The sequence below is a fragment of the Wyeomyia smithii genome, chromosome 3 (assembly GCF_029784165.1).
Source record: "Wyeomyia smithii strain HCP4-BCI-WySm-NY-G18 chromosome 3, ASM2978416v1, whole genome shotgun sequence".
NCBI lineage: Eukaryota > Metazoa > Arthropoda > Insecta > Diptera > Culicidae > Wyeomyia > Wyeomyia smithii.
In genome coordinates, this window is record NC_073696.1 from 233,621,651 (window position 1) to 233,633,728 (window position 12,078).

Sequence of the window (12,078 nt, forward strand, 5' to 3'; positions counted from 1 at the left end):
AAATTCAACATAAACAGTCATAAATTTGCATGTTTCACGTAGTTTTGTGAATAATATCTCAAGTTTTAGTCATCATATACTTATTAATTTTCCTCAAATGTCTTTCCTGAATGTTAACAAACATTTTAATGAAAAAAGAATCACACGTCATCGCTTGAAATTTTGACTTAGAGGTAAATTCAGCAAAAAAAGTCATATTTTTGCTTGTTTTACGTAGTTTCGTGAATGAAATCTCAATTTTTAGTAGGTAAATGCATCATCATTTGTGAAGAAAAAAAAAGGCTTAATGCATCTCATTCATGGCTTTTCTGATCCCCCTTAAACGCTAGAAAAAAAGTGTGAAAAGAATTACTTCCCAAGATAAACACAAAACCTTCAAAACAACTTTTGAGGTCAGGAAAGGCGAAACAAAAGTTTAAAGTTAGGAACAGAATTGCTGAAAACCCTTCTAGAGATTCTATAAGCAAAAAAAATATTGAATCCTAGGTCAGAATTCCTGTTTATTTATTATTTAAACGAGTGAAATATTCAAAACAACATGTTGTTGAAATAAAATAGTTTTCTTTCTCTCTTAAGACTTGCACGAGATGAGTGAGTCTAACACTTTTATTCACAAGGCCTAATAATAGGATATGACGCTTAATCAACTTAAAAAAAAAATTAAAAAATCAATCAAAACAAAAAAGCAATGTTTTGAAACAAAGTTAAATATTTTATTGACTTGGGTGTCATTTTCTGGTACAGACGAGATGAATCACATTTGAAATGTGTTTTACATAATTTTGAATGAGCATTCATCCATTTTCTTTGGGATTTGGTTTCCTCGGATTTTCCTACGTTACACTGCACCACAACATTAACTAATATCTTGTATATCAGCGTTTGGATCTTAACACTGAAAAGTTTTGGGATTTTTACATAGATTGCTTTTTGTAGAAAACCAAATGCGCTGAACCTTGTACTTAGAAATTTGTCCAGAAAGAGTGTAGCAATTTAAGCTCAATACTTTAGCGACTTAGTTTTTTTTGACGAAGTCTTCGCCTTTCTGGATGTTCTTCTTAAGCTCTGGGATAGCTTTTTTCAGCAGATCCTGTTCGTAAGCGTTCAACTTTGGCAGCCCAAGGTTCTTCTCGAGTCCGTTCTTACCCAGCACCAGCGGGGTGGAGAAATATTTGGCCTCAGTGACATCGGAACGCACGTAGGCACATTCAACCACATTCTTTTCTCCGTTCATGGCGCGAGCCAAAGCCAATGCAAAGCGGGCCCCAGCGTAGGCCATAGACAGCGTAGCTGAACCAGCACCGGCTTTCGCCTTGACGACCTCAGTTCCTGCTTCCTGGATGCGTTCGGTCAGTGCGGCTATTTTATCCTGGGGAAAGTTGACCGAAGGAGTGGCTTGAGACAAAACCGGAATAATGGTCACACCCGAATGACCACCGATGACGGGGACATTGACTTTTTGTGGATCAACACCGGAGGCCTCTCCGATAAAGGTGTTGGCACGAACGATGTCCAACGTTGAAACTCCGAAGACTCTCTTGGGGTCGAGGACACCTGCCTGAAATGCACATAAGAATAATTCAAACATCAACAGGTGATATCAGACCAATTTCACACCTTTTTTTTATTTGATAAAAACGTTATCAGGAGATTATCAAAATGAACTATGAACATTTTAATTGGTTTGATTACAAGTTTGTATGGTCAGAGCAATCTAACTTTAACGTTAGCAAACAAATCGTGATAATCATGTCGCTTGATTGGCTTTGCTAGCATAAACTATTTCAACTACGAACTTCGCAGTTGTTCACGCAAACGAATGAGCAAAACAATCCCCTAGTGAGCTTTATCAAGCACTATCGCAAAACAAAACATAAATCATTGTCAATACCTTAGCCAGCGTGTCACAGGCAATCGGAACTGTTGAGTTGACTGGATTGGAAATGATTCCAATCAGTGCCTTCGGGCAAGCCTTGGCACAGCCGGCAGCAAGATCACGTACGATCGAGGCGTTCGTGTTGAACAAATCGTCACGAGTCATGCCTGGCTTACGGGGTACTCCAGCCGGGATTATCACTATTTGTGCTCCAGCGAGGGCTTTTTCTAGGTTTTCCGGTCCATTGTAACCGGTGACCTTGGAGTGCGTTTCAATGTGAGACAAATCCGCTGCCACACCGGGTGTATGAACAATATCGTACAGCGACAGCTCGGTCACCAGCGGGCTCTGCTTAAGCAGTAAAGATAGTGGTTGACCGATTCCACCGGATGCGCCACATACCGCTACTTTAACGTTGTTCTGTAAAACGAAAAAGAATACATTATTTTATCGAGAAAGCCTTTCCTACATCAAAAGGTTACGTAAATCAGAGGAAAAAAATCAGTCACGACCTCGAGTCATAGATTTTTGATTTAACGAAAACAATCTAGCTTACTTGATTGCTGGTGGAAAAATTTTTCGCTCCTTGCACTGCTACATTTCTTAGCGTACGAGAAAACATTGTTGCAAATTAGAAAAGTTTTGCTTTTCCGGAAGAACAGTAGAAAATTTCAAGCAACCGTGCACACAACCTGCAAGATGAATACTTATCGTCCTGCTGCTGCTGACTGGCGTACTGACTTGGCTGCACAATCGGTTAAATAAATTGAAATATTTCAACTTCTGCTGTCTCACTTTGACAATCGATAAATTCCAGTATGCACTGATAGAAAAACTCGGCCACTGAAAGTTTTGGTTATATTATAATATTGAAATGCATTTTTATGTTATCTGCCATTCATCGTTCAATGGAGTAAATATAACAAACCGTTGTTGAAAGCAGGAAGCAGCATCAGTGTGTCTTAAAAACAAGGTTGCATATTCAATTTTAGAGTGCTTTTTCGCCGCGTGCTTATGGCTCACTTCACACGTACAATGTTGACAGACAATGTATGACAAATTTGTAGTCATTAAATAGTTCTACAGGTTTGTCCAATAGTGCAATGCTCTATCTCTTATGCCTGAAGCGTGAGAGCCCATATTCATTGCAATATTCAGCCAATATTCGCGGTGAATATTATGATATTCACCGCGAATATTGGCTGAATTTTCCAATGAATATGGGCTCTCACACTTTAGGCATAAGAGTTAGAGCATTGCTTTCTTTGACAAACTCGTAGCTTTACTTGAAGACTGCAAGTTTTTTGTACATCTTGTTTCAACATTGTACTTTTTTTTGTGTGGACACATCACTGCGACCAGAGCTTAGATCTATTGTGATATTGCCCAAGTGTTTTCTGTACTCCGCACTTCATATTATTAGCAGTAACACCACATACATATGTATGTGGTAACACTATTGAAGTAAATGATCTATCTGCTTATCATTCATATCAGTGCTCGTGTGTAATTACCTTTCCGTTTCAAGCTTACTGCTCTACTATACCGAGCCTCTGTCCATCCTAACAATATCGCCTAGTTACAATTCCCTGGAGAGAACTTTCATATGTTACTCACACCAGTTTTATTTTAATAGGGACTTATTTTTGTTAGAAGAAGAGTCAACAGGGGTACTGTAGAATCCAGATTGAAGGAAGGGTACGAGGTGGGAAACCTGAGAATAAACCCATGCTTAAAGTCCTTTGTTTCTACTAAGATTCGAACCCACGACCACCCGCTTACCAAAGCGGACTCTGTAACCTTGCGGCTACGGAGCTCCCCTCAACATTGTACTTGTGGAGCGAGTTATCGGCACGCGAGCAATTGAATGGAATTTGAAAAGCAAGTGACGTAAACCAACTCATTTTAAAAACAGTTTCAGTCGAAATTTAAACTAAACCAGTAATTGGGTTGTTTAGCTACATCAGTTTTGTATATCTGAAAGAGCAGCATTTTCTACGCAAAACGTGGTTTTCAAAAATTTTCTATCGTCCTTGAATTTTTAAATTACGAATTGGGTTTTATAGCTATTCAAGGATTTCTAATTTTTATATACTTAAGTAAGTTCAAGCCTTGTCCATAACTATATATCAGCTAAAAGAGTGTAATTTTCTGAGCAAAGCGTGATTTTCAAATTTTTTTATCATTGTCCTTAGATTTCTAAATAAAGAATAAAAAATCACTCTAAATCGCTACAATGACAGTTCGTCCATATACCAACTGTCATTGTAGCTACCTCGAGCAGAATTCGAGCAGTTTTAATTCGTGATTCGAAAAACAACGATAGAAAATTTTTGAAAATCCCGTTTTGCTTAGAAAACGCAGCTCTTTCAGATATAAAAAACTGTATTAGCTAAACAACCCCATTAAAACTGCTCGAAATCGCTAGAATGAAAGTTCGCCCATGTACCAACTGTCACTGTAGCGTTTTAGAGCGATTTTTAATTCTTCATTTAAAAATCGAAGAACACTGATATAAAATTTTAAAAAAAATCACGTTTTGCTCAGAAAATTACACTCTTTCAGCTGATATATAAAAATCAAAAACCGTTTAAAACTCTAGGACCCCATTCCCGGATTTCTGAATTTTATATATCAGCTAAAGTGTAATTTTCTGAGCGAAACGTTATTTTTTTAAATTTCATTTTGTCCTTCCATTTAAATGAAGAATAAAAATCGCTCTAAATCGCTTGAATAACAGTTGATATATGGGCGAACTATCATTGAAGAGATTTTGAGCACATTTCGAGCAGTTTTAATTCATGAATCAAAAACCGTTGGACAACGGCATAAAATGTTGGGAAATCACGTTTGTCTAGAAAATACAACTCGTTCACTGCCCTGAGACGACAAAGTGACGTAAATGCCATTTTTTGAATATGGGTTTTCCAGACCAATTTGGTTGTTTAGCTATATCAGTTTTTCATGACATCTGAGAGTTGCATTTTCTAAGCAAAACGTGATTTTCAAAAATTTTCTGTAGTTGTTTTCCAATTTTTAAATCACGAATCGCTACAATGACAGTTCGCCCATATAGTAACTGTCATTGTAGCGATTTGGAGCGATTTTTATTTTTCATTTAAAGTTTGAAAAAAAAAACACGTTTTACTCAGAAAATTACACTCTATTACCTGATATATAAAAATCAGAAGTCCGTGGGTAGCTAAACAACACAATTTCTTCGTTATTCGAAGACTTATCTTTTGGCATCTTACTTTCCATTGTAACTTATTCTGAGTGCCTGTAAATATATATAGAGAGGCGATACTGTCAAAATAGGAATAAAAATTCATTCCAATTGAGCAAACAACCTATTAAACTCGTGCGGGGAAAGAGAGAGGATGTTCAGTGTTACCTGTGTTACCAGCGTTACTTTGGATGACACGGCGCCACTAGTTTTTTTTTTCTTCATCTATAATTTATTTGACACGGCACAAATACAATTTAATGTTTAACGGCGCCAATTATATCTGGTAGCTTACTTTCTAAAGTATCTTAATAACTAAAAGCAAATTTTTTATCCTCGCTGCCGACTTCGAGCTGAAACTAAATCTAACTTAAAGCTAGAATGTTTTGCATTAAAAGCACTGATTTGTTGTTTGATGGTTTTCCATCGCCATAGGTAAGCAGCATATTGAATATGTTCCGCTGCTGGGTCAAGATATTACGGACTGGCATATTGGGTTGTCTCCCTCGGGACCTGAGAGTATCGTGCGGGTCTAGTTGCTGTTTCCGGATCCGAGGTCTTAACGTGTTCTTGTCGTTTGGTTGGATGTAGGCGGAAGGGAATAGGATTAAACTGGGGCGTGGATGGATTTCAGGAAAACGTATATAAGGGACATGTAGGATAGGTCACGGCTCGCCAAGACATCACGAACAGGAACAGCCGGCTGCCTACTTTTGGCCTGCAGGGAAGCTAAAGTTGTTATATAGGCCCAACGCGCCACTAGTTATTATATAGGCACTCTAACTTATTCGTACAGGGCATAAAACCAAAAAAAAAAAAGGTAACGTGGACACCAATTCGTCATTTCCTTTATCTAGATGATATAAAAAACTGATATAGCTAAACAACCCTATATAACCAATCAATCGAAATAAGATTAAAATAACTTTCTGATTCGAGAAACTAAAGTTAATTTGTTTTCCTTCACATAACCTTGCGTTTGTTATATCCGCACGATCGATGAATGAAAATTAATCACTTTAAATATTTATAAATCAACAGTTTGCTGCCTCAAGCTGTTACCACAGACAGACGTCCAAGCAAGAACAAAATTGACCGAAAATTCCGTGTAAAATTTCAAAGAGAATTGCGTTATAAATCACTAGTATGCTAGCACCGCCTGGTGACCTTATCGCTACAATACCTTTTTTTCGCTGGCTTATGAGGCTATATTTTGTATATTTTCGTACTCAAAAATAATATATCTGCAGATTTTTTTCAGTGTAGCAAGTTATCGTTTTTCGGTCTCGCCTACACTGAGAAAAAAACACTTAAGAATTCCATAATTTACAACTTATGAACATGTATAATGTTGATTTCATTAAACCTAAGACAAGACGCGACAGCTGGCTCCTTATTTTTCTTTTCGTAACGGCCATCATCCCCGTCGAAATTTTTTTGAACGTTCCATACCGTTGATGCCAGACTGATTATTTTTAACAACTTCTGCAGGTCAATGAAAATAAAACAAATTAAAATTGCAATATATAGGCGAATAACACTCAATTCTTATTTATTATTTTATGTTCAATAAAGCATACTTCTACTATCAAATTTTTTCTTACTAATTTTCTTGGTACCCAAATTTTTTCTTTCTAAGTTTCTTGGACTTCAACCGAAATAGAATTAACGATTAATCAGTGCATTTTTAAAGTTATAACAGTGAAATACATTACTCGGTAATATCATGTACCTTGCATACTTTTGCATCATTATTTATGAACAATTATAATAGCTAAATTATGACTCTCCAGCATCACTGCTTTACAGTGAAAAGTAACCTCGTTGTATTTTCTACGTGATGTTTGCGTTATCGAATTCAGCCAATCAGCAGCCGGTTCAAATTGGTTGAATGTAACGGTGACCAGCTGTCACGTCTTGTCTTAGCATTAAACACTCATGCATTACATATCAAGCTTATAAATTTCATAAGTATATTTTAAGATTTTCATAATCGTCATGTGCATCCCATACGCGAAGTTTATGATTTTCATAAACGTTAACATTGTGAAAATTCTAGATGCATATCTTATAAAATCTGCAAAATGGCAGACCAGCATTACGGTGGATAAATAATTATGCAGAAACTGGGTTGAAAATTGGAGCAAAAAACTGTAAGTACCTCTCTACAAATCCTACTATTACATCATGTCATCTATGTTTATTCTAGCAACTAAAAAATCATGTGAACGTTGAAGAGGACAACACTGACGACATTCGGCAAGAAGAATCAAAGGCGAATTTGTTTCCCGAATGGCAAAACCTCAAAGTGTTACCTGACGTAATCTTATACATTAACTTGCACTCGTTATTATATATTTGCGAGTAAAGAACTAGAATGAAGAAGTTGTTTTTTTTTTCTAACAAAACATGTTTACATAAAGTATAATAAATTTCATGGTAGCCATTATAAAATTCACATTGAAAAGCTATGATTTTGATATGTTTGTTCTTATAACATGCATACATACGACCAATAAATTTTATGAGTATGACTTATAAAAAACGTTAATGCTCGAGAATAAAATTTCCCCTCCAATTTATAAGACAAGCTTATGACTTTCATAAGGGATCCTTGTGGAGCAAAATCATAAGGGGTTCTTATGGAACTCAATAGTTTTTTTTTTTCTGAGTGTATAGAGTGATGATGATGAGTGTATCGATCCCGACCAACCACTCTTTAAGTTTCTTTATGAAACGAGAACGATCGCTATCAATTAGTTTTGAACCTATATCGATTGATTTCAGTTGTTGTCATTTTATAAAGGTGCATAAAGAGTGGTTGATTGGGATGTCGTCACAAAACAAGAAGAAGAAAGAGATTTGACAGTTGTCGCGGGTTTGTTTACATAGTAAAATTTTCGGTTCGAATAAAAATGCGGAAGTTTCTTGTTAAAAATTGCGTTTCCAAGAATAAACTAAAAGATCACAGTAACGAATTCGTATAGGCGGAGAGTTTTCCCATCTTTTTCGTACTCGTATCATTCATTTTCACTCCTATCACACAAAAAGTGAATGGAACACATTGTAAACAAACCCGTGGGAAGTGTCAGAAAAGTGGGGTTATTTTTCGTGTGCAATGATCTATACACACGAGTAAATGTCAGTTTCGTGTGTGCAAGTGTGAGTGATCACTTACGTCATTATCCGTTGAATTGAAAGGCGTTGAAAAAAAGAAACAACAAATCGCTTGCAATTATCTATCTTGCTTTCTGCTGTTTCATGTTATTCTCCATTAACGCCATTAAACTTTTTATAAATTTTCTTTATAAATAAATAAAAACTTGTATTTTGACTATGATATAATTTTTTTTCGGAATAAAAAAAAAGACTATCAAGGTTGGAATAGGTTACTTACTTAAAAATCACATTTCGTCTTGGTTGTTCTATTGAGTGGTATGCACCAGACAAGCACTCACCGCGCGACAATTTGTACGCAGAATAAAAGCCATTCCTCTTTCTGAGGGCAGCTGAATAATTTCTATCTTTTTTAAACCTAAATAGAAGCGATTCGCTTCACCGATAAGTCTTCAGATATCATCTTTTGCTAATCAAAGGCGTGAGCTTTAATTGTAGTGTAATCATCCAGTGAAACAAGTGCGTTAAACAGATAGTTTCGGAGCGGTAGAAAAATAAAATGCCTGCCAAAGAACGAAATATTGCCATGATGGGCTACCGATCTGTAGGTATGTATGACCATCGCATACATCAGCATGACAGACGTCTAAATTGCCACTACAATGTGGGGCAGATTTAAATTGCGAAGTTGCTTCTACGCAGCTGGTTTATCCCTTTGCGTTATGTACTTTGGCCTTGACCATGCAGTACACCTTTGCGTTGAACTGAAGTAGGGCCTTCATTAGAAAGATGTCCTCTCTGTTATCAGTCAATTTGAATTGGGCACTTCTATACATACACAACAGGAAGTGTGATAAGACAACATAATTTCACAAAACGCAGGTCACTTGAAAATTCGCACATTTGTGGCCTAGAAATTTCTTTTGTCTAGATTCGAGTGCCAGACACGATAACCGAGCAGGTTTTACCTGTTTGCGTTCGCAGGGACGACGGTTAGGAGCTAACGCTAAGTGACTGTTCAAACAGGTTTGATTTAGTTTATTGAAAAACCTAACAGATGATCGTTGCGTCTGGTCACTTTTGAAGGGTATTTCTTTCTTTATGGCTGCATTCGGTGTCCACCGGCAAACTGTTATGCGAATATGCAAATGGCTTCTTTTTTTGTTTTTATTTACAGGAAAATCTTCGCTAAGTATTCAGTTTGTGGAAGGCCAGTTTGTAGATTCCTACGATCCGACCATCGAAAATAGTAAGTATGAAGGCGTTCTTCTTAATCATTGCGCGAAGAAAGTGTAGCGCTCTTTGCGATGGTGTTCGCGCATCGTTATACTGGTGATTTCTAGTATGATCCAGATACGTCGAAGCAGCACGTGAACTGCCTATATACTGTGGGCTGTAACATAACGGTTTCCATGACATATGTTACATACTGAACTGTTTTTGTAACACATTTGAACTCGGTCGCATCAAGAAACAGCTGATAATACATGTCCTAGTAATTTCTTAACTATAGACAGATTTCACGATAACTCACCCTCTTGGCAGATCGGATCTTAGTGGAAAAACTGATCCGCATAAGGAATTAATGCTAATGATTGAATTGATGGTAATGCAAAAAAATAGAATAACAATGATTGATTATTGCTTGAATGTAGTCATACACATCTTGCGATGTTTGAAAGAATCTACAGGCGCAACTGGGATTGAAAATTTGAAGGGGCAGCTTTTCAAAACCACAAGCAATATTTTTCAAAAAATAGTCTAGACTCACTTCAAGATTACAACTATTACTCACAAAGTTTCACTGCTACTTGAGGGGGAAATCCATAGACGAGTTATCGTGAAAACTATCTGTGAGAAATGTTTGTTTTCTCGTAAATAATAATATCCCGAGCACATTACCATCATTGGACTTCATGCGAGAAATACACCTTATTTCAAGAAATGGTGTAAAAATATAATCTCATATCCAAGCAGATCATGACTCATCGTATCAATTTATCCTCTGTGCACAGCTTTCTCCAAAGTAACACGCGTCAATTCCACCGACTACGAAGTGAAACTGGTTGATACTGCCGGTCAGGATGAGTACAGCATATTTCCTGCTCAATACAGCATGGACTTCCATGGGTACGTTCTGGTCTACTCAATCACCAGCCAAAAGTCGTTTGAGGTGATCCAGATTATCTACGAAAAGCTGCTTGATGTCATGGGAAAGGCTTAGTAAGGGTTTCCTCCATCTCAATCATAGAAATGATTTAATGAATCGATTTTTTTGCAACAGTGTTCCAGTAGTGTTAGTTGGCAATAAAACGGATCTGCATCAAGAGCGAGCTGTTTCCACTGAAGATGGACGGAAGCTGGCCGAATCGTGGAAGGCGCAATTCCTTGAGACATCCGCAAAACAAAACGAGGTAAGTGTGTGTCAGAAATTGATAAGACATTTACTAAACGGTACTATCAATTGCTTCACACTTTAGTCAGTGGCCGATATATTCCACTTATTGCTACAACAAATTGAACGAGACAACGGAAACACTAGCGAAAAGAGTAGTTGCATCATTTCGTGAATTGTCTGCGGGGAAGCGAGGTCTATCCACAAACTTTTACTTCCACAGCATCACCATCAGTATCATCATCACTGCCTCCGCGCTCATTAATGCATACTATCGTGTCTAATGTTGAACTTAGTTGCTCCTACTTCTATACTATTGCTATTCCACCTACTAGTATCATTGCAATTGTACAAGAAAGACATAAGCAATGTTTTTATTTACAAAGATCGAGATGTATTGAAGGTTGTAAGGCCTCGAAGCTGTGAGCTTGTGTGACAGGGAAAAAACTATCACAGCATCCGTTTCAACCTGAGAATCTGGTGATAGGTTGATAATCGTTGAGGACATATAAAAGGAAACGCGTGTGTGAATGTTTTATAATTAAAACCAACGTTTTATCATTTCGAAAGCAAAGGAAGAAGTATCGCGAATGTATGATAAAAAGAATGCGGAATAATATGGAAGTATATTTTAAACTGTACCTTACAACTCTTTAATGAAACAAATAAAAATAAAAGTTAGAATATTAGAACAAGTGAATAAATTCACGGACACTGAACCGAAAGATGAACTAAACGACGGGTAGGATTTACTCGTAGCTAGGGAGTTTGCATTGTGCGAAACAGCCAGCAAGAGGATACGGAGGGATTTCTTTATTTTTCTAACAATTTTGTTTGGCGCTGTCTCTGCTGGCCGAAAGAGACAGAGAAAAAACGGAAAGTGTGTGCGCAATATGCATCGACAGAATACTAGCAATTAATAACAAAATATACACCTTAGAGGTAAATCAATTGTAACAAACTGTATAGTCAAATCTAGAACGAACCCAAAAGCACACCGATATCGGGCACTTTTTCCGTGATTAGTAAAGCCTAAGTGAAACTACTATGTCGTCTTTCAAAAATCCGCAGCAACTCACCGTAGGTTCGTATTCGCAGTTCGATGGTCAAGTGATTGAGTTTATTTTTACTGCGATATGTTAAGTTCGATAAGTTGCTATCACTTCAAAAGCACGAAATGCAGCAACCGTTATCGACAAAGTTTTATAAGTAGTATAGATTTAGTTGGATTACGCAAAGCCATTCAAAAAAAAAAGTACAGTACAGAAATACAAAATATGCTTGTTTGTTTCATTCAAGCAATTACACTAAGCACAGCAACAAAAAATACATAGGTGTACTTTTTTTAACCTCTAGTGTAGCTTTAGAACGTTAGCTTTATAGCCCTCAGCGAGATTACTTTGAACATCATTACCCGTTCAGGCGCAAGTGAATGAAAAAATAAAACAAATACTGTGAAATTTC

The 12,078-nt window shown here is 36.9% G+C and overlaps 2 protein-coding genes across 2 annotated transcripts; one reads left to right on the plus strand and one right to left on the minus strand.

Annotated features, from left to right (window-relative positions):
* Positions 1–691: 691 nt before the first annotated feature.
* LOC129733159 (malate dehydrogenase, mitochondrial) lies at positions 692–2,626 on the minus strand. The gene is made up of 3 exons (XM_055694780.1): positions 2,433–2,626; positions 1,892–2,296; positions 692–1,558 (listed from the first exon to the last, which is right to left on the minus strand). The coding sequence occupies exons 1-3, from the start codon at positions 2,496–2,498 to the stop codon at positions 1,016–1,018; spliced, it is 1,014 nt and encodes a 337-aa protein (XP_055550755.1). The 5' UTR covers positions 2,499–2,626; the 3' UTR covers positions 692–1,015.
* Positions 2,627–8,557: 5,931 nt separating this feature from the next.
* Positions 8,558–12,074, plus strand: LOC129733165 (GTP-binding protein Rheb homolog). Its single transcript, XM_055694790.1, has 5 exons — positions 8,558–8,827; positions 9,397–9,468; positions 10,235–10,442; positions 10,504–10,633; positions 10,700–12,074. The coding sequence occupies exons 1-5, from the start codon at positions 8,779–8,781 to the stop codon at positions 10,787–10,789; spliced, it is 549 nt and encodes a 182-aa protein (XP_055550765.1). The 5' UTR covers positions 8,558–8,778; the 3' UTR covers positions 10,790–12,074.
* Positions 12,075–12,078: the final 4 nt, after the last annotated feature.